Raw genomic sequence first — 23,659 nt, 5'->3', positions numbered from 1 at the left:
TGTTGCATGTAAATACTTTATTCAGAAAATCCACTGAAAGAGATATATGCGCATGCTCAGTCCACAAGGAATTGTGGGTGCTAACGGATGCTTAGCTGTAGGCTAGGTATTTAGGAATGGTAACTCAGGCATACTTACAACAACCATGTATATAGGAATATTCCGATGCCTGTACACATGTAAACATAGTCATTGATGAAAGTACATGTGTTTATAGCACCTCATAGCTTCTGGGTCAATGAATTTGGCACAGCTTAGAAGAACCTTCATTATCAATCATCAAGTGCAACCAGTCCCTCCAAGATAACTTCACAATATTCGGATGAGCTTGCAATTTTTAGAAATCACTGTAGATTTTCCGCTTGGGTCAAGTTGCATCATGTGACATCACAGCGTGCCGTGTGACCTCATCACAGCGCGCATTCAGCCAAAGCCCTCTTCGTTTCACCTGCATTGAACATGAGTACAGCTGAAGGGTTTTAATTTACCAACAAACATCACTGTGAAAAACTGTGCAAAACAATTTATTGCAATTGCAATTTCGACTTTTTGCAGAACACCGACTACAGTTGTAGAGAGGTGTAAATGTGTGAACGTTTCTGTTGTCTGAAAACCTGACATATAAAATGAAACGGATATCAAGTAAAAGGAGGAAATTGGCAGTTATGCCTGCTTGCGTGCTTACACAACCAAACCCCCCCCCCCCACCCCCCCACCCCCTCAAAAAAAAAACAACCTCTCAGTAACCACAAGGAAATGTCTTTTCAAAGCCCTCTTCGTTTCACCTGCTTTGAACATGAGTATATACTAAGGGATCTCATTTACTAACAAGCATCACTGTGAAAAACCGTGCAAAACAATTTAGTGCAATTGCAATATCGACAATTCAAGTAGTCTTCCGTATGCACCAAAAAATCAGTAAATCGCATCACAAATTTAGAAAAAAGCCACAGCAAAATTAAGCATTTTTGGGCCACAACAATCACATAAAAACTCCTTTAATGGACTGTGCAACAACACAGGGAAATGGTAACCTCTTTAATGTAATTATTTCTGAAGTGCTGTTAGGATTTTAGTCCCGGCTCAAAAAGATTACACCATATTTCACCTCTTTTAAAATGACCAATAAAAACAACTCCTGGTAATATACTGTACATTATCCGCTCTCGAACTGACATGTTGGTAAAGATTGAACTGTGGGGAGAGGTTTTGCTCTATTTCTCCAGCATAAAGCACTCCAGGAAGCACTTGCTGCTTTCTATCATTTCCTGCGGAAAACCAAATGATCCCAAGTATTGGACAAGTTACATGTAAAATCTATTTTAATATCTCAAATCTGTGCTTATGTTCCCTCATTTGATGCATAGCAGACATCCTTGAACCGTACAGCTAATAAGCAGGAAACAGTTTGGCCGAAATCTAACTCCTTAACAATCTGTTAGCAACCCAGTGCTACAGTGTGAGAGCCAAATCAATGCTTATCAATAAGCACTTGAGCACGCTGCGCTACCGAAATGACAGCATAATGAGCCCACAACATGCAGGATCAGGCTGACACAGCAAGCCACAAACAACAGACGCAAGCTTATTATTGCCATATACATACCACCAGTGCAGGGGGAAGGAACTGAACAGCGTAAATTTCTGAAGGCAATTTAGAGTTGTAATTCGCTTGGATGTCGATGCCTGTGGATTGTGAGTCAGTGAACACCTGAGGCCTGATGCCAAAACCCAATCTGAAATGATATCTCTGAACTCATGAACTTAATTAACAACCCAGGAAGGAGGAGGAACCTAATGAAAATCAAGTGTTAACACTTTGACACTTGTTCTGTAGCGCTTAATAGTCATGCTACTAAGAAGAAATTATCTTATTTCATCAGATTTTCCTCAATTTGTGATTCAAGAATAGATTATTCAGCTCTTTTAAACATTTAAATTATATAAATAATTTTAGGTGTTTAAAAACAATCATTGTATGGTGGTCAGATATTATGCATATTCTGTTCATACGTCTGCTTCCTACAAAACAAAACAAAAAAAGAAACGTTGGTGCAGCTCCATGCATGTTGAAAAATACTTTTTAGTCCAATTAATAACACATGGCTTTATATTTTCTTTTTTTATTATTATTATTATTATTAATAATAATAATAATAATAATAACAATAAACTGTAACTTTACACCCAGCTTGCTTTCCTGAAATGTTTTTAGGTCCTGTTTAATTTTCAGGAAAGCTTTCTTTACAGAAATATACATTGATGTGTATAGTTCAGAGAATGCTCCAGTAACATTCCCATGACTTTTAAACAGCAGGAACATTCCTGGAATGTTTTACTGTTACAAAATTAATACTTATTTCACAAACTTCCTATTATGAAACCATAAAACCACATTAGTTTGTAAGAGTGTAACAATGCATTGCATCAGGATGCATCGTGAACACAAAACTCTGACGAGGTGCATTGTGAAAATGTGTGATTCACATTGTAGATATAAGCATTCTGTTAATTATGAATCTAATGTATTTGCACTGTTTGGACACAAGAGATCCCAATCTGCACAACGCATAGAGTTAAAATACAGTGCCCTCCATAAAATAAAGGCTTATAGTACATAGTGAACCTGTAGTACATTTTCTTAAACCAATGAAATAAATGTTTTATTTATTTAGTTTTATACAGACAAAAATGCACACTGTTTTGCATTGTTTAAAAAGACAGGTTTACTCTTTTCAGTCATATTTTTTCTTCAGTAAAATCTTGTTCAAAATATACTCAGAATCAAATTGAATTGAATCATTTCTTGAAGCCAGTATTGTCAATCGAATCGTGACCTGCGTGTGTTGTTACACCCCTATTACTTTATAGTAGTATTGCAGCATTTGCTAGCAGTAGTTAACATACACAAACAGCGACTGTCTAGTTGATTGTATGTATGTGTTCTGTGCAGTAATTGCATTATATTGATGTTCATAAAAAGTCACTGAAGTCATCATTATGATTCCATATTTAACTGTCAATATGAATCAAGTTAGTTTAAACTAATCACATTTTATTGGCTACCATCTGTTATGGTGAGAAACAGGATTAACCAATCAGAATCATGCATTTTTCCTGTTTACATTTGAAAGCCAGATAGCTACACTTGGAGCTCAGGGCTATCGAGATGGCACCCTATGAAGTCTTACAGGTTTACTGCAGCAGGAGTAAAGAAGTGTAGATCTGGTTTTATTATAAGATAAATATTTGTGCCATCACTCTCTCACATCACTAATACTCTCTAGAATTCCTGGCAGCAAATACGTCAACACTGGACTACACTCATTCTGATCATCATCACTCCTTTTAGTTTATATTCACCAATAAAACTGGTCTGCTGTAAAACAATATGATTGAAGGTCCATTACAACGAAACGGCGGCTCTGATTATACTAATCCTACATCACATATGGTGGAAGACAAACATAATGACTGATAAATTGCTTATTCACTGAATCTACATACTCCAGGTCATTTAGGAAGGTTTTCAAACATATCCAGATGTTGTCTGGTTGATGACATGGACGGTTTTCCATCATTATTAAGTGCTGAAACAGCATAGTGAGGCCAACACCAGTCCAAAGTAATGAGTCTAATGAGTTTGAGAAGAAACCCCAGACATCTGTAAACCCTTTATTCCAAACACACATGCAGATTTTGGGGGTTGACTGGGGTTATTGTTTTTATATGTTGGTAAGGACCAAATGTGTCTACAAGGATAGGAAATCTGACAGTTTTGCTCTTGTGGAGACATTTGGCTGTTACCCATGAGGGAAACTACTTGTGTAAGAGGGTATAAACCTCACAAGGTTTCAATTTGAGAGTCTCTAGGAAACAAGCTGTTGCAAAATCTCAAATTTCACCATGATTCAATTTGACACAACTATTTTGTACTGTTTGGAATTCTTTTTAAATACACTGAAAATGTGACTGGAAGAACATTTATTTATAGGCTTTGGCATATTTCAACAGAACCTAAGCAATTAAACCAATGTTTAAACTTTCATTCACATCCAAAGTGTTGCTGATTTCAGAACCATACAATTTTCCAAATGTCCAGATTTTAAGGAACTTTGTGTACTTTACGTTCATTCAATCTTCCATGCTAGACACTGAAGAACAAATGGTAGCCTTAACATCTCAGCTCTGCTATTTCAAGACATCAATCAGCATCTGTCGGAAGGTTCTAGGTTTAGTCTGAGGTTTAGTTTTGGCCAAAATATGAGTGCACACTTAGCTACCATTGATTATAATCAATCCAGCATTACAAATCAATGCAGCTGTATCATCAACTTTAATTAGATTTCTATACCCTTTGCATGAGTGTGTATATGTGTGTGTGTGTGTGTGTGTGTGTGTGTGTGTGTGCGCGTTTGTCCGCTTGTGCTACCAATAATGAATTCCAGCCGTCTCAGTCTATCAACCTGAATAAGTCAGGCAGGCCTCAGTGGGATTGCCTCTGGCTGTTGCCCAAACACCACTGCACGACTCCACACACACACACACATACACACACCGAATGTACAACAAGGACCGTCCCTCTCACACACACACTCTCTCTATTGTCCCTCTTAATGTGAAATACAATGAGAGGATTGGCTTTAAAAGCCAAAACAGACCTTACTCATGCCAACCTCTCCCAGCAGAGGAGGATTATCACGCAAACAGGATATCCTGAATGCAAACATTAAAACAGCACCACAATCACATGCAAAGAACCCTAATTTCTAAGCCACTTCCTCTTCAAACTAACCCTGTTCATACATGCTGGTATCAGGTCCCTGCTCAAACAACATGTATGAACAAATCGCTTGTTCCCATCAGAATGGCTTCACTGCTTCACAGTTACATGTCTCCATAGCGTATGTGGCTCCTGTTCGGAAGCTTGAGGAATTTCGAGATCAACCAACACATTCCTGGATTGACCAGTGACCACTTCTTTTCCTCCACCCTCTGCCTCTCGGCTATCCTGTCGTCTCTTTGTCTCCCCGGCTCAGGGGTGAAGATATAAACATGGTTGAACAAATAAGGTCACTACACTCCATGCCCCTAGCTGCCTTGGACATTCATTGTTTAAAGTGACTGTGTGTGTGTGTGTGTGTGTGTGTGTGTGTGTGTGTGTGTGTGTGTGTGTGTGTGTGTGTGTGTGTGTGTGTGAAATTAGAAATGTGAACATTTGCAATAGAGCACGTGGCGAGTGTCTGAACTGGCCTAAGAACACTGGAGGAACCGGAGCAGCGGCGCACTGAAAAGGAAAACATGTCTAAACACATAAAAAATTGTAACCGGGAATGTTTATTTATAAAGAGTTACGTTTGTATTCTTTGTGAGGATTGAGTTTATTACATTTTGCTACCGAGTGACACAACAGAAAAATGTTCACACTAACATCGGGAAATTGTGACGCTCAAATCCCAATGATGCCTGCTTTAGCCGTGAGAGCAAATCTGGCCATGCTCTCACTCCCCTGTCAATCACAGTGACACTAGCCAATCATGGGCATCTTTCCTCTGAGTGTGTTACACTGCCAGTTGATAGTCAAGGTTTCGGTATCTATCAGAAAAGTAGTATCATGTCATCTCAAGTATCCAAGTGAAATTATCTACAGTTAAGTTTTTGGTAGAGCAAATCTTTAGGGTCCTCATGTGTGGATGGTCCCACAAACTATTAAGTATATTGCTTGCTCTTTTGGCAGCTTCTACCCTTAAATCAGGCCTTGCCATCCTAACTCTGACAGGTCATTCAGTTTTAATGACTCATATTTGGTTAGTTAATATAAATCATCCTTATAGTGTACCTTGTAGGTAATTTGACCAACTCTCTATAGCACTTCTATGAAGCCAGTACACTTACGCTATTATATAGCCATTCAATTTCACCAAGGAAATTCAGATATTTCGCTAATGTAACTTTTTCCTATATACAGTATGGGTAGGTGGTGCCACCTTTCAGTCTGTTGTAATGGTGCCATATTCTTTCCATTTTGTAATAATGGATTTAATGGTGCTCTGTGGGATGTTCAAAGTTCAGGATATTTTTTTTATAACCCAACCCTGATCTATGCTTCTCCACAATTTTTGTCTCTGACCTGTTTGGAGCGCTCCTTGGTCTACATGTGGTGTTGCAGTCTCACGGAACTTTCAGAACAGGTGTATTTATACTGACATCATGTGACAGATCATGTGATATTTTGATTGCACACAGGTGGACCTTAATCAACTAACTATATGACTTCTGAAGTTAACTGGTTGGACCAGAGGCTAATTACATAAAATCCAATAAAATTAATTCCAGGTTGTAATGCATCAAAACAGGAAAAACACCAAGGGAGGTGAATACTTTCACAACGCACTGTACTGAGCAACTATTTTAGGGCATTTTAAATCTTTTCTGGTAAGCCACGCCACAATGAGTCAGAGTGATTAGTATCTTCTAACTGCCAGGAATAACGTGTTGGCCTGGTTGGATCCATGAACCCATATTGTTTTATTAAACACAAGTTTCAACAGGTAGAAAAGTGTCAAATTCGATGCAGAAATACAGAAAATATAATAATGGGTATAAGGTAAGGAGGAGTGTAAGACAACAAAATAACCACACAAAAGCATTTGAATATTCAAATCTAAGAATATTCGAGTCGAGCAGAGCAGCCATGACAGTGTCTAGACTCGCCCATGCCATGTTGGATCACAGTGGGGTTCAAAAGTCTGAGACTACCAATGCATTTGCATTTGCGTACTAAATTTTACTTTCCCGATTACATTATCAACAGCAACTTGAGTGTAAAGTAAATTCTTAAAAAATATGTACAGAATTTCTTAATATTGGTTTTGCTTGAATGACAACACCAGCATGTACTATGCCATGGATGTGTTGTCTGAACATGTGCTTCAGTGGAAGGGATAAGACTCAAAGACCTTTTATACAAAGCGAGTTAACATGGTAAATACCACAAACATTCTTGAACCTTTTCCAATAAATGGGTCCTGGGATATTAATTCCATGTAAGTGAATGAGCACATTACCCTGCCCTCTCCTGTTAGCATGTGTGATTAACTTATCCATGAACTCAAAATCTCATTATCTCCTGTTGGATGGCTGAGGCAAATGATATCGTATCAAATCGTATTTGTAAAGTTGTTAACGCAGCAGAAAAGAGTCTTTCTCAGTACTTCTGTAAAATTAATCTGACAGCAATATGTATGAGAATTTAATCAGTGACACATAATATTCTCAGCGGCGTGACTGGCAGATGACCTGATAAGTAAAAACTTTTACTTCCAGATCTCTGTGTTAAACTAGCTAGCTTAGTTAGTTAATGTCAGCAAAGAACTAAGTCATTTTCACTGGTGTCAAGGTATAATTTGCCAGGTCTGGCTGGTGTTAAATAAATCCCTGAGAATATAATGACACAAACCATAATAAAATAATAATAAAATCTCACTAGTGTCTAAGCGTGCTAAATGTAAGCAAATTTACCAGCAGTTCACTAGCAATCCATCTACAGCTGGGTTTATACTGTGTGATTTCTGTGGTCTTTTATTATTATTATTATTATTATTATTATTATTAATATTAATATTATTATTCCTACTACGTATCACACTGTATAAGATGATCTTGGCCAAATTCTATAACAAACTGTGCGATAACATGTTCTCCATGTTAGATTATACGATGAAGATCCTCTGACGATAGACCTGTGATTAAAGAAAACTACAACATTCTGCTTACGTCATCAACCATTTCGATCTGGGGTTGTGCAGAGAACAGGCTCGCATAGAAAGAAGCAAGTTCTCGCAATGTTAGTGATGTGCCAAAAAACAACAACAATGCACTCTTTGTTTAAATCCCATGTTTAATCTGCTACATACTGGTAACTTTTCAACAAGTGTCACAGCAGTGAGGTTTTAATTTTTAAAAAAAAAAACTTCAGACACTTCCAAAACTTTGTTGTCAACCGTCTTTGGTCGCAATGGAACTTTATATGTTTTTAGACCACAAATCTCAACTCACACCCGAGGAAATCTTTTACAATGTAAAAGATACAATGTTTTTCTGTGACACCAAAATTATTCAAAAAACCTAACTGTGAATCCAGTTCAAGTTGGCTAATTGTGTTGTAACTGCATGAGGCTATTGGGGAGGTGCATGGATCTGTTTGCATATTCATGTTTATTCATAGAGCCTTGCATTTTAAATTGGGTATAGATGTAGACATTCCTGAGACATTTTAAAGATTTTTTTTTTCGAGCATTGAAGGAACCGATTAAACAACTAATTATTCAGCATCATGAGGTCTGAGGTTACCTGATCCAACTCATTAATTAGCTGATCATGTGAATGAGATGTGTAGGGAAATGTGTCTAGCGAGTTTCATACCATGATCTCTGGGTCTCAATTCTGAAGGTCTCTAGTTTGTGTCACGATGTATTGATTGATATTTGTGTCATCAAATTGTTTTGAGTTCGTGGAATGTGTTGTTTTGAGCATTCCTAATCACCCTACTTTTCGCCCTCTCTCTCTCGGTTCTTCTTCTTCATCCTATTATTATCTAGCAGACTAGACGCCTTTAGTTCTTATATCACTCGAACCTATATGATAGATGCTTTGATTTGATCTGTGACCTGTTCCAATTGACATTTATCATTCTTTATCAATATTTTTGTGTGTATATATTCTATGCTTTCTGTACCATTAAACTAAGAAGCTTTCACTGAATGTTGGTGTTGGTGTGACTTCTTCCTAGTACCACACAAGAGGAAATCAGCCAGAGCAGGGTTCAGATTCTGGTTCTGTGACTGGTATCGGACAAGAACTTAACAGTATTAAACTGGGGTTTGGTGTCCTCAAGACTTGAGTTAACAACCCGTGTATCTACATTGATTATTGTTTAGTTTTACATGACAAGGGTTACTTTAAGAGCTGTGAGATCGCGCACGAGCCGGCGTTGTCGATGACTCACCGCTTCCACAGCGTCGGTGAGCCTGTTGCTCACTTTACTCGTTTTATTTCTCGGTCTGCTTCTTGCATTAGTGGTATGTCTGACTCTGTCTGTCTGTCTGTCTGTACAACCTCCTACACGTGCAATAACGCAAAGGGTTGAAAGGCACGAGCGCGCGCCTAGAGACTGTGTGGGGAAAGTTTTGTCAGGTTTTTTTTTTTTTTTTTTACTTCTCCACTGTTTGATTCCAATCTGGATTTTTTTGTTTAACGCAATGTGAAACAACTTTAAACAACATTCCCATTAAGTTGAAACAGCACGGCTCCAGAGGTTACCATAGTTACATCAAGTGGCGTACTATTTTGGCCTGCTATTCATGCACGGTTCCGTGCGGTTTGGGACGCAGCCACAAACCGGTTCACGCGCACTTGAACGGCTTTTTGTCGTGCTCTCTGCGGGGAGCTGTGTTCATATTAATGGAGACGCGTGCATGCACAGCACCCCGAAATATACCGGTCAGAGGCGCTCGCGCCGTGTGTCAACAATGATCTGTTTGTGTATATGGAGCGGAGAGCACTCAACTCAAAGAATGTACGAATGTTGCTGAACAGCTCTGATGCCAATCTATGTGTCGTATTGTTTTTTATTCAAAGGTTGCACAAAGGAAAGAAAGGACCTAACCCTAACCAACACAGCTGTCTCAGTGCCTCGCGCTTCCCTGTCATTGTGCACGCGCTCCGCCGCCGCTTTCTTAGATCTTGTTTCTTTATTCATTTCCCCCTCAACATCTTTTTCTAACATCCCAATATTACAGAGGCCATACTCGCGATCGGCAGCCACAAAGGGATCAAAAATAATAATAATTAATGGACGCGTCTAAAAAAAAAAGGACATAACTGCGCGGGTCCTACCTGGTTGGAACATACTTTGGAAATAAAAGATGACCAGGATAAAAGATCCCAAACATGTGGCGAGGACCATCCGGCAAATCCTGCTCATCCTCATCAGGTCGAACAGCATCTGTTTCATGGCTCGGCGGAGAGAAAGACAGGGACACGGAGACACAGAGAGAGACGAGCGCCAGTGTGTGTGTGTGTGTGCGTGTGTGTGTGTGAGTCTGAGTCGCGATCTGCTGATGCTGATGCTGCTGTGTTCGCGTTGCTCACTAGGCGAGAAACCAGGTTGCCAGATTGGTATTGAGTCCAGCCAATAGAGCCACCGTGTGTGACGTAAAGGTGATGCCCAAATAAGGACGTCCGGATCCACCGCGTCGCCAGAACAATGGGAAAATTAATAGAAATGATTATTGCTGTCAATTACATATATACATAACGTTTATTATGCTTAGATATTGTTTATGAACATTATAAATGCTTGCATTATTCTATAATTGTTGCAGTTCTACCAACCCTCATATGTTTTTTTTTTGTTGGTTTTTTTAACATCAGAGTACCCTAGTGCAGGTTACATACACATACACAAAAGTCTTCTTTTCCCTCAATAAAAACAGCAGTAGTTATATGAATATGGAATGAGTGTAAGGTAGGCTATATGTAGGTGTTTGAAACACAATGTCTATTAACTGAGCCACCTCGAAGCCCTTCCCCTTCCCTCCATCTAACATTAGTAATCTTTTGCCCAATGATCTCATCTCATTTCAATTTTCTCGCTTGAAAGGAGTGCCGATGCATTAATGTGAAATAAATAAAATCTAATAATGTATGTTTGACTTGGCTATGTATAGCGTAAACCGCAGGTAACCATATTTATTAGGGATGCCTTGACATTTTGGCTACCAAAACTGCACTCTTGGTTTTTGTTTAATAAGTTTAAAAGGATTCAGGATTGTTGTTATAAAACAGTTATAATAGTTATATCACTGCCAGAAGGAGAATCACCAATAACCTTATACCCCAATATACCCCAATATACCCCAATACCCTAACATTCAATACTACTACTATGCACCGGTACACTGTTTTTCTAGTAATTAACTTTACCATTACAATTTTGCACATTGGTAATGCATGCACACTGATTTTTTTCCTTTATTTTACTTTTATTATTAACAATGTCATGTTAAGCCTCAAAATAAGTAAAAAATAATTCTGTGCTATTCTGTTACTACTGTAACATCACATTGCTTTACTATTGGCACCAATAAAGTATCTATCTATCTATCTATCTATCTATCTATCTATCTATCTATCTATCTATCTCTCAATCTATCTACCTGTCTGTCTGTCTGTCTGTCTAGTGTGGTATGAAGCAGTTTTAACTTATAGGGGAAAAATTCAATGTATGAATACCACTAGCTTAGCATAAAAAAACATATTTGACACTTGTGTTATTCTGCGTGGTTTGAAATATCAATATTCTTTGCTGACATGGTATCTTTATTTAAATATTGTTTTAAAAGTGTTAAATGAGGCAAAAACAAACAAATTTAAAAAAAAATATCTTCTGGTCATGGTGTAGAGTACAGTTCATTTAAGAATAATTTGTAATTGATTTGTAACAGAATAATTGATTGTACATTTAAGTTCACCTTATAATATTTGTAAGAGATTTTAAACTTTTAACACTTTAAACCAGGTCTGAGTAAAATCCAAAAGATACAATCATGCAGTCATATAAAGCTGTACTATGCTATGTCAACAATTTATTGTTTACTTTCAAATTACTTTCTTCATTTACCAATTCAATGAAAAGTTTCCACGGAGCAATGAAAATCAGAACAATTAAAGTGATACAGTCAAAATACAAAACAAACAAACATATTTTACTGTTCAGCCAACCATCAGGATAGTGTTTGGGATATTGTTTTCATCAAGGAATGTACAGTAAACTAGCTAGCTTGCTAGCAACTTAATATTACTTAGTCCCTAAAAAATGGTAGTTAGTTAGCTAATTGTTTCATTTAAACTTTAAGTTAGAAAAGAAAAACTGTCCATAAAAACAAACAAACAACCAAATAAAAACCCTGTAGGTTGTGCCTACCCTGAATCACAGCCGTGCCGATAATCAATATAACCACACTCTTGCTGGTGCGATATTGCATAAATATACATGGGGACACCATCAAAAAAATGTTTAATTATAGTTAGCAAAAAACTGTTGCTTAATATAACTGATTAATGCAATATAATTTGCAACAATTTCTGACCAAATTCTGACCAAAATTGGTCAATGAAATGTTATTATTAATTACGGTATTATTAGTTTTATACATACATACATACATACATACATACATACATAGTGAATCAGCAAATGTATCAGCAAAAACTGCCCAAAATTAACATCCCAAGTCTTTTTACAGACAAATATAAAAAAAAATAAATAAATAAAAAATGGAGGTTGCAGATTAAATAGTTTTTATTCAGTAAACCAATTGTATTGTATTTATTGTTTTAAACAACTTTTACCTAATAAATTGGATTTTCTCATTAAATTGCTTTCTAAAAATATATTTTTTTAAAGTAAATATATTATTTTTTTAAAACCCTAATTTTAAATCAAATGTGATTTAATACATGAAAATGAAACAGCGGTCTTTTTTATCTGCCAATCTGGCAACCCTAAGTTTTGCACCGTCCCTGGAGTGAACTATTCATCTCTGAGTCACAGGGGAAGCGGTCGGCATCCAGTCACAACACAAAAACTCCCCTCTCCGGTTGAGAGAATGAGCTCGTCCATACAGCACGAGGGCAGCGACTGAACCTAAAGAGTTCAAAATCAGCGGTAGGGGAAGTTATTACTGAACTAGGCTAACTAAAACAGCGACAATTACTATCACAAAAATATATTATAACCACACAACTACAATAAAATCATAAACATATTACAACCACAATGAAACGATAAATATCACATGTAAAAAAAAAAAAAAAAAAAATCCAAACCAAAAACCAGAGAAAATGAATAAATATAGATAAATACGAATAAGAATACTTGTCTGCGATATTACTTGAGATATGTAACACAACCATAAACAATAATGTCCAGTATACAAAATATAAATAAAAATACAAATAATTATAATTTGTGAGTAATTTATGTTAGATTTATACTAAACAACTACATGAAATATCAAAATTACAATAAAATATTAAGGTCACAAATATTTATTTAAATGGCATTTTCTTTTTAATCAATACGAACACTAACAGAGTTATAATCACAATTATTCAGCATGTACATTAAAGAGGAAGAAGAAGAAGAAGAAGAAGAAGAAGAAGAAGAAGAAGAAGTCTACCTCAACATCAACATAGACACAAAAAAAGGCGAAAACATTTTTTTTTTTCACCAGTTAAATTTAACAGGTGAATTAAAGTGAATTCAAATTCTCTTCACTATCAATCAGGCAGAAGTGTTCCAGCTGCATGTGCTGATCTGAGCCAGACTTTTGAAATCCTGAAACTTAAATCTGCTTCAAGGAAAAGCTGATATTTATCACAATATCAAATTTATATAATCATTTTAACACTGCAATTTTAAAATGTATTTAAGTTTACTCATGGTACAATCATCCAAACCATATATTTTCTCATTCCTCTGTGATGTATCCAAACAATATAATAGCTACAGTGTACTGAATAAAGTTTTTACGAAGCTAAAAATAACTCAGGGTTAGAAAACACCGCAAAATTAGCGACATCTGCTGGTCAGATATAAAAACACAACTCGCCACCAAATGTGGACTAATGCTTCCTCTTCTTCTTCCTTTCTTTAACAATGGACATTGTCACAAAATATAAATGTATCCCTTTTATCCCTTAAGATCCTCAGCTTCACTGAGGAAACAGATTGCTATCTTCAAGAAACATTTTTTTTTTTCTTTTTTCCAATAGAATGGGACACTGTTATCAAAATGTAAGCCCATTATTATTATTATTATTATTATTATTATTATTATTATTATTATTATTAGTAGTAGTAGTAGTAGTATCATTATAAAGCCAACCCCCCCCCCCCCCCCCCTCCAAGTAAATAAATAAATAAATAAGAATGAGTCGTAATGTTACTTGTAAGATACAATTCTGATCACAACCCAACATATTGGTGCACATTTCGTTCTGGGAATCATTCAACTATATGTACAAGAATTTTAATCTGCAATTAATTTATGAATTTTACTTCTATGAAATATATACTACTGTTTATGAGAAGGAAGAAACATTTAGATATGAGCAAATAAAGTCCAACCAAATTGAAACAGTTGAAAATAAACAGAAAAAAAAACACCTTAGAATAAAAAATATTCTTATTGTTGGATGGATGGTGTTGTCCTATGGTAACTGACAGTAGTGTTTTATTTTATAGAAAAACTACACAACTTCTCCTGTTACAATTTTAAACTAAATGAGACAGATTTACCTAAACACATACTTAAATTAGGGGCAGATTTAGTGATTTGGGGGCCCTAGGCAAAATACAGGAATGGGGCCCTCATTTCAATGTTTTAATATCAATATTTACATTTTCAGTATATGTGATTTAGCACTGATAATTAAATATATATATGATTTGCATTTTGGGTGCACGGTGGCTTAGTTGTTAGCACGTTCGCCTCACACCTCCGGGGTTCAATTCCTGCCGGGGCGGGCACACATGGGCACATGTGTGTGTGGAGTTTGCATGTTCTCCCCGTGCTGTGGGGGTTTCCTCCGGGTGCTCCGGTTTCCTTCCCCAGTCCAAAGACATCATGGTAGGCTGATTGGCGTGTATGAATGGGTGTGTGAGTGTGAGTGTGCCCTGCGATGGATTGGCACCCTGTCCAGGGTGTACCCCACCTTGTGCCCGATGCTTCCTGGGATAGGCTCCAGGTTTCCCCGTGACCCTGAAAAGGAGTAAGTGGTTGAAGATGGATGGATGGATGATTTGCATTTTTAGGGAGCCCGTGGCTTCTGGGGGCCCAAGGCAGTCGTCCACCTTTGCCTAGTGCTAAGTCCGCCCCTGACTGTAGCAGAAACATTCCAACATAAAAACACAACTTGCCACCAACTTTGGAATTCTTTTTTTTCTTCTTCTTTTCCTTTTTTCTTTTATTTTTGTTTCTGCTTCTTTCGTATTCTTATTTATTTTTCTTCTCCTTGTTCCTCTTGTTGTTTTCTTCTATTTCCTTTTCTTCTTCCTGATCTTCTTCCTGTTCTTTTTCTTTCTTATGCTATTTCTTTTATTTAGTCTTTTTTTCCTGCTCCTTATTGTTAATGTGAATGACCAAACTGTAAAATTGTTGGTAACAGTAGTTTTGCTTCATGTCGAGCCACCTCACACCGCCCCTGAGCACACTAAGAACCCTTAACTATACAAAGATACAAAGTGCCCCTTTTTCTACGATGAAACCAAACAACCCAGAATGGAACAAAAACATCCCACTAGTATATCCCACAGTTTTGAGTATATCACTGTATATGCAATTGATTGTGTCTTAAATGAGATACTAAACTGACTGACCGCACTGACCAGACTGACCACACACACACACACCTGTGAAAGAATAACACTGTTAATAAACTCATTTTTCATTATCACTGAGGGAAAACTTCCAGTCTGCACAACAGGAAGTCATTTAGAACGATGAAAGGCTTGTGGGTTTCACACTGTATGGCTTAATTACAAGCAAGCGTCCAGATGTTTATCGCTGCTCTAGAACTCCCAAAGCTCTGAAATATCTAAAGGGCATAACGTTTTAAAGAAACCACAATAACATAGTTTGTGAGGGTGAAAGTGATTGCTGAAAAACCTTATTGTAAGACCTTTGAGTCTATCATAAACATAAAACAAGAGTATTGATAAGTATAAACATATTAGGAAACACTTTTTCTTTCTTTTCTTTTAAGACTTTACCAACAGCTAACCAAAGTTCTTGTGAATTTTGTGCATTGTAAGCAAACCAATAAACTGATAAAATGATAATTGTGGGTCCCCAAACAAATCCAAAAGAACCTGTGTATTTTCCCCATATGAATTATAAGAGCAAAATCCTTATAAACAGAGTTGTTGTTGGGGCCAAGGAAACAACAGCTTCAGAAAATTCACTGTATAAGGTTCCTTTGTGAAAAAGAGACAAATAGCACATTACCAATATGAGACACAAGGGCACTAGAGAGGGAGGGGGGAGACATAAAAAAAAATGTCTCATATTCACTGGTCTCAGCTACTCTGGACTGCGTATCTTATTACCATAAATTCAATTTATATGATAAGTTTCTACATGTGTTTCTTCTCAGAAAGAGATCACCACAGAGGGGATGGGAAAAGAGGAATGATGACAGACAAGTATTAAAAGTGTAATAGCAACCAGTGGGAATGAGAACGTTGGCTTGGTTCCACAAGTTCTGCACAATCTGCGTTCTGCACGTTTACATACACACTTTCACATGCATACTACAGGCCACAAGTTTGGAACACTACTATTGCTATGATAACTTAGTAAAGTTTGTAAAAATGCAAAAAATAGACTACAATTAACTGTTTCGATTATTTGAGTTGCCCAACTTCTTGCAAGTAAGACATTTCAGACCTTTATGACTGGCGGTATGTGTTTTTCACATTGAGTGGTCAGGTTCAGCATGTTGGAATTTGATTGGTGAGAAATCACCATGGTCAGAGATGACTGAACTGACATGCTTCAATCAGATGATTGACATGCTACAATGCTTTATTACTGCTTGCCTTCAGAGCCATGGTGTGTAGTGAATATATATGGATCATCTATGAGGTTACATACAGATGGTGGTATATTAAGATTTTTAAGTATTAAATAATTAAGTTGGGGGCATGGTTGCTTAGTGGTTAGAACATTTTTTGTGCACCTCCAGGGTTGGGGGTTCTAATCCCACCTCTGCCTGTGTATGTATGCATGTTCTCAATTTAGCATAGCCAGTTCACCTACAGATATACTTTTGAGATGTGGGATGAAACTGGAGAGCCCAGAGAAATCCCACACAGACGTGGGGAAATATGCTACACAGAAAGTAACCCAAGCTCACATACACTACATGGCCAAAAGTTTGTGGACACCGGATAATCACACTCATACCTGCTTGTTGAACAACCCATTCCAGATTTAGTCCCCTGTTTGCTCTTTTCTTCTGGGCAGGCTTTCCACTAGACTTTGGAGCTTGGCTATGGGGATTTGCCAGGAGTATTAGTGAGGTCAGGCATGCACTGATGTTGAGTGAGGAGGCCTGGGGTGCATTCAGTGTTCCAGTTCATCCTAAAGATGTTCAATGGGGTTGAGGTCAGGGCTCTGTGCATGACACTTGAGTTTTTCCACTCCAACCTTGGCACACCATGTTTTAATGATCTATTTTTTTGTGCACAGGGGCATTGTCATGCTGGCCTCTTACTTCCAGTGAAGGGAAATCTTCATGCTACATTATATAAAGACATCCGATACAATTCTTTGGAATCCACAGCCATCTTTCAGGTATCCATGTAGCACCATCCACAGCAATCTCATGCTGATCTTTAGGCTATGCATAGCTATATATATATATTTTTTAAAAAAAACAGAAATGGACTGCAATTTGTTTTAGAGTAAAGTTTAAAGGGTAAACTCATGCATTTATCTATGTTAAATATGTACTAAAGGTACAAAAGGTGGGCTCACAGTGGCTTAGTACGTTCACCTCACACCTCCAAGGTTGGGGGTGCGATTCCCGCCACGTCCCTGTGTGTGTGTTTGTGTGTGCAAGTTTGCATGTTCTCCCCGTGATATGGGGGTTTCCTCCAGGTACTCCGGTTTCCTCCCCAGTCCAAAGACATGCATGGTAGGCTGATTGGCATGTCCAAAGTGTCCGTAGTGTATGAATGTGTGTGATTGTGTCCTGCGATGGATTGTCACCTCGTCCAGGGTATACCCCACCTTGTGCCCCATGCTCCCTGGGATAGGCTCCAGGTTCCCTACGACCCTGTAGGATAAGCGGTATAGAAGATGGATGGATGGATGGATGGATGGATAGATAGAAAAAGGTGTACACTTGAGCAGACCACAACAACCAGAAGAAAAGGTAGTGTAGTACTGTTTTTTTCCCCTCAGAGTGTACATCAGGATTTGCGTAAAGCTGCTTTTGTGATAATATATATTGTTAAAAGTGTTATATAACTGAAACTGAATGAAACAGGTGTTTATATGAGTAGTAAAAGCAGTGTTAGAGAAGAGTGAAGTGGTGTGTTAACCCCATGTCGCGGCCTCTAGTGGTAGCAGGAGGCGGTGCAGTATGGCGGCGCTCTCCGCGCTGGGACTGGTCCTTTCGCAGCCATTTTCTGTCCAACCACACGGCCGTTTGCAGACGCGAACCAACCAGGGCTTCATTGCAGGTTTGTATCTGGCTTCGGCCAATGATTGCTAACCGATTTCTCGTTAGCTCGAATGAAAATGTCCGTCTCGGAGAGATTTTTGTTGCTTGTTGTCTATCTGAATGTGCGATTGAAAGCAGGAAGTGTCGAGAATAATGCTTAATTAGGGACAAGTTTGGGACTGTAGTTCGGTATAAACCACAAGGCCCAAACTCTCTCCTGAGCTGAGGATCTCTTTGTTGGACAGGAGGCTAGCTACCGACATTACACTGCACAATTACAGTGTCGTATAAAAGCTTACTAAGGATTTTCTCTCCCGGGCAAAATGTCACCAACATATCCCCGGTCGAGCTCTCTGACTAACCTCGGAATTATGTGCATTGCTGGTATGTAGTTATGTAGAGATCATTTAATAAGAATCTGTTAAATATTTGCAATTATGGTGGACCGTCTTATTTCAGCAGGAACCGCGGCTAGCGAGGCATTTCTCCTATTAGCTAGATGGCTAACTGTCCTTAGCTGTTGTCAAGCTAATTTTAAAACCAAAGAAAGAAACACAAAGCATTTAAATTGGGAAATAAATACGCCTAATTGTTGAATTGTATTGTTTTTCTTTATTTTCTTTCGTATAAACTCATTTCGAATTGGTTTACTGAATTCTAGTGAGCTAGCTAGTTATGTTGGAATAGGTGCGCGCTTTAGCTAACTAGCTATCGTTGGTAATCGAGAAATGCAGGTATCTTAGCGGTTCAATTTGCACAAGTTTTATTTGTTTCATTATCCTGACACAATTTTATGGTGCATTTTATTTTCAGATGGACGGAGACAGTACCACCACCGATACCTCGCAGTTGGCCATAACGAGCGACTATATGACCAGTGGCCACTACGTGTTACAAACGCAAGAGGGCAAGTTAATAGCTGACTTATACATTATATAGAAAACATATAATGTATTATATTTTAAAAAGCCCACACACTATATATAAAACATAATGTATTATAGTTTAAAAGCCCACCCAACGATGGCTAGGATCAAAAACATTTCGTGTGTAATGTAATGAAACAATGCTTCAAATGAGTCGGTACGCGCTACATATCTCGAGTCGTATCATGTTACTAACGAGTTAAGGCTGTCTTCATGGCAACTGGGAGCTCCGGATATAGTCTAAATTTCCGAGTTTTCAGACAGAGTGTTTGATATCAGCATGTTATATATCAGTACTGTAGACTGAAATATAAATTTAGGTGTGCTTCTGGAGATGCAAGGTGCGCCACAACCGAAGCCCCAGTGAATCAGACCACTTGGCTCAACTCACTAATAAGAGTCGACTCTTTGTTCTCTCAAATGGCTCCATGCCAGTTATGTTTTTTTTTTGTGTGTGTGTTTAAAAAAAAAATTGTTGGCCTTTGCTTATCTGTTGCCTAAAAGCCATCAATAGCAGCACTGCATAGGATTACGCAAAACCCACGGCACAGCTACTAATATGGTCAGCAATGACAAACCATTAACTAAACAGAATAACGGACAGAAGAACATCTTTATTACCCCGAGCTCACTTTAAAGATGGTTTCAGTTTGTGTTGTGTGTGTGTGTGTATATACAGTTGTATAACCAGCTGTGCCATAACATGTGTCCTCCAAGTCAGATTATACCATGAAGATCCTCTAAGGATAGACCTACAATTAAAGAAAACTACTCCATTTTGCTTGGCCAGAAAATTGAGTAGTTTTCTTTAATTGTAGGTCTATCCTTAGAGGATCTTCATGGTATAATCTGACTTGGAGGACGCATGTTATGGCACAGCTGGTTATACAACATGATTGAGATTTTACAGGGATTGTTTTGTGCATTGTAACAAGTAACGATCTAATCGCACAGTCTAACACTGGCTTAAATTATGTTTCACTGAAATCCCAGTGTAAAGTTTTGATGAGCTCTCCTTCACACAAAAGCGATGAGTAGTTTAGTTGCTTGTTTTGCATATGTACATTGCCCTATTTTGTATCCTCTGGCACAAAGCACGTGTATTTGCTCTAAAAAAATCATCAGCAGTCACTCTGTCTATATATTATTGTAAAACTTTTGGAAGTAATGAGTAGTGTTGTACATAAAATAACTTATTTTATAATATAGCCTGTCAAGACTGTCCAATTACACAACAAAAATTGAAAGTAAATATATCCAGCTTAAAAAAGTTATACTTTTCTGATTTTTATTTATTTATTTTTACACACAAATGCACTGATCTTTATAGATTTCTGAGGGATCTCTTAAACCTGTCCACCTGAATTGATTAGTATTTGAAATCCACCATGTTTTTGGTCATGCACACAACCATGTGTCATGCTGCCATGTTGAAATAGTGTCATAAGAGTCGAACTCAGAATTCAGAGCTATTAAAAACCTTTAAGATAAAAGGTCAAAATGTTCATGGTGCAAATGTTCATGAATGTATTTCGTCTCTATCTAGATGATGGCGAAGAAAGTCTTCATGACCATGAAGATGGCAACGGTTGCAAAGACAATCTCCGAGAGCAGGATATCTACCTGCCTATTGCTAACGTAGCTCGCATCATGAAGAACGCCATCCCACAGACGGGAAAGGTTTGTGTCTCATTCATTCACATACCCCAGTTATCACAAGTCATGAATGTTTTGCTGAATTTGATTATTTAAAAAAAATAATCATTAATTTTATTTTGCTTACAGATTGCAAAAGATGCAAAAGAATGCGTACAGGAGTGTGTGAGTGAGTTCATCAGCTTCATCACTTCAGAAGCGAGCGAGCGGTGTCATCAGGAGAAGCGCAAAACCATCAATGGCGAGGACATCCTGTTTGCCATGTCTACGCTGGGTTTTGATATGTATGTGGAGCCACTTAAGCTTTATCTGCAGAAGTTCAGAGAGGTATGGTTTATGTGCGCACACACAACAAAAAGTGTTCTTTAATGTTGGTGTAAAGGAGTAGATGAAGGGTTGTGGTGTTTTCTAGGCGATGAAGGGTGAGAAGGGAATTTCCGGAGTGCCAGTCACAGAAGGCCTGAGCGAAGAACTTACAGAAGACAGTTTCAGTAAGTATTGAATCTTTACAAATAGACATTTATTTTACAATTGCAGACATTTAAAGTACTTACTGTAAAACTTCAAGTTTTATTGGTTTAAAAAAAAAAAAAAAAGAATTTGCAATTAAATTCTTACTTGCATGTTTTCAACGTTACATCAATAGACATGTACATAAATTCTCTACATTGGTGGCAAGTGTTACAGTATTAAGATAAATTGTTAGTTATATTTTTGCTGTTGACTAAAGTTGCAAGTGCTGCAGTGTTACAGCAGAGTGTAAAGCTACAGAAGTGCTCAGGCACCAAAGGCTACCTAATGCTGCAAAAATAGCACAATGATGGTGATATACAGTATATAAATGTCACTAGTGCTTTATACTCAGGGTTGAGGTTTTTGCGTTGCAGCAAATCAATTACCTGCTGGATTGATCACAACTGATGGCCAGCAGCAGAACGTCATGGTGTACACCACATCATACCAACAGGTGAGTGTGTCTGGAGATCCACAAAGTGCACCAGGTCGAACGTAATTTTGATCCTAAGTCAAGTTCTAACGTCAACCCTAAATCATAGCTCAAAAGGAGTTACTTTAAACTTAGAGCTGTGTAGAATGTTGGTTGCACCGCAGACCTTTAAAGGTATGTTGTAACTAGTAGTGTGTAAAATGGTCGTAGCTCAAAACCTTCAGACCGATGTACTTCACCAATCAGTCAGAAACGCCAGCCGATATAAACAGGAAATACTACGTTCATGTTCGAGGTCTTTCTCTGGATAACCTTTTATTTCAAGCAAGGTCTGTCTCGAGTCATTTTAACACATTTTTAACAAAATCCTATTAGTCTTTACAAAAAGCGGTGATTCAAATTGTTCGTCTTTATATCTGTATTTTATGCGCTTGTTTTTCAACACTCTTTTTAGTAATACTTCATAGCAACAACAGGTAACGAAGCATCTACAAATTAAATCTGTATGGTTTAAGTTATAACTTAAGGCTATATTAATGCTGCTTGTTGCAACCATTGTTTTAGTAGCTGCCATGTACGTTCAAATTAGGCTATGGAGGTTCTAACATTGTTTGTGCAACTGGGTGCAATATTTTTTTTTTTTAAAGGAATACCTACTATGTCATTTAGCCGTTTCATCAAGTCAGCTTTGTAGAAAAAGCAGTTATGAACCATAGCCTACATGTTGCCGTGCTCAATTTGTCAGCTCCTTTATACCATGCATCAATGATACGGTGTGATACTGAGGAAGGTGGTGAATCATTTTCAGCTGGGACACTGACATAGTAGTATTGTGTTTTTGCTTGTGTAAATGTAATAGGAAAAACCCACTAACACTCAATGGCCACATCTTAAGTGTACCGATAGAGATTCTCTCTTAGCTTGCACAATATCTCAAGTATCCATTAGTTCTTTATCAGTGGTCTGTATTGTATACATAACCAGTGCACTGATGGCTAATACCTGATAAAATAGAAAGTGAGTATGGATTACACGCCATCTTATAATGCAGCTTTATAATGTTAACTAGCTTGAATGGCAAATTGTTATTGAAAGATATTAAACTCTTAGTTGAACCTTTTTAATACTGCTTGACTGACTGACACAAACACTCGTGAATTTTTAATGATTATCTGAATGTTTCATCCTTTTTTTTTTTTTGCTTTTCTTTTGTCTTCTTTAGATCCCTGGTGTTCAACAAATCCAGTTCTCATGACCTGGATCAGCTTTAGACCAAGCACTTGTCCATGGACTGCTCTCTCACCTTGTAAAGTTTTACTGGTGGCTTTGGAGAACAAGATTAATGAGGAGTTGTGAGCAGGAAAAGAAGAACCTGCTAGCAGAGAGCCTGAATTTGTAAATTTTCTTGATGTCTGTAATTCATGCAACAGTCATTTGTTACGCTTATATAATTTGTTAATTTTAAAACAGTCTAAGGTCAAACTCTCTGAATGAAGACCGCTAATAATTTTTGTGAGTTTTCTGTCCCATGTATTTGTTAGTTTTTAAAGGTTTGTGGGTGGGCGTCTAATACTGGGTTTACTTAAATACAATAAATGGATTCTCATTTGATTTCTGTTTGAATCATATAAGATAAATAACTTTGTTGGTTGTCAATTTCATGTTGATTCTTAAAATAAAACAAAGGAAACAAGTTTGGATAATTGTATCCAATGGAAAATATATCTACGTTTTTAGATGGGTAGTGAATGAACATATCTTGCATGAAGAGTAGTAACTGGTCATGAATTTGCAGTGCTAAATTTGAACCAAAAGTCCACCTTTGACAGAAATC

The 23,659-nt window shown here is 37.5% G+C and overlaps 2 protein-coding genes across 3 annotated transcripts in view; one reads left to right on the top strand and one right to left on the bottom strand.

Moving 5' to 3' along the window:
- chst11 (carbohydrate (chondroitin 4) sulfotransferase 11) overlaps positions 1–10,174 on the bottom strand; it is a 58,767-nt gene extending 48,593 nt beyond the window's left edge. Inside the window, exon 1 of one of the 2 annotated variants that reach the window (XM_017494246.3) lies at positions 9,913–10,174. In XM_017494246.3, coding sequence (XP_017349735.1) covers positions 9,913–10,015 — 103 coding nt within the window. In that variant the 5' untranslated portion in view covers positions 10,016–10,174. Of the gene's footprint in view, positions 1–9,897 lie in introns of both variants that reach the window. The other variant, XM_017494245.3, reaches the window with a different exon arrangement.
- Positions 10,175–18,270: 8,096 nt separating this feature from the next.
- Positions 18,271–23,436, top strand: nfyba (nuclear transcription factor Y, beta a). The gene is given in 7 exon segments (NM_001200599.1): positions 18,271–18,316; positions 19,111–19,204; positions 20,770–20,903; positions 21,009–21,206; positions 21,292–21,370; positions 21,767–21,846; positions 23,048–23,436. Coding segments are annotated over 6 exon segments (618 nt in total). The 5' UTR covers positions 18,271–18,316; the 3' UTR covers positions 23,081–23,436.
- Positions 23,437–23,659: the final 223 nt, after the last annotated feature.

The sequence above is a fragment of the Ictalurus punctatus genome, chromosome 19, assembly GCF_001660625.3.
Source record: "Ictalurus punctatus breed USDA103 chromosome 19, Coco_2.0, whole genome shotgun sequence".
Taxonomy (NCBI): domain Eukaryota; kingdom Metazoa; phylum Chordata; class Actinopteri; order Siluriformes; family Ictaluridae; genus Ictalurus; species Ictalurus punctatus.
The sequence above is the reverse complement of the archived record's forward strand: the minus strand, read 5'-3'. Positions and strand labels throughout refer to the sequence as shown.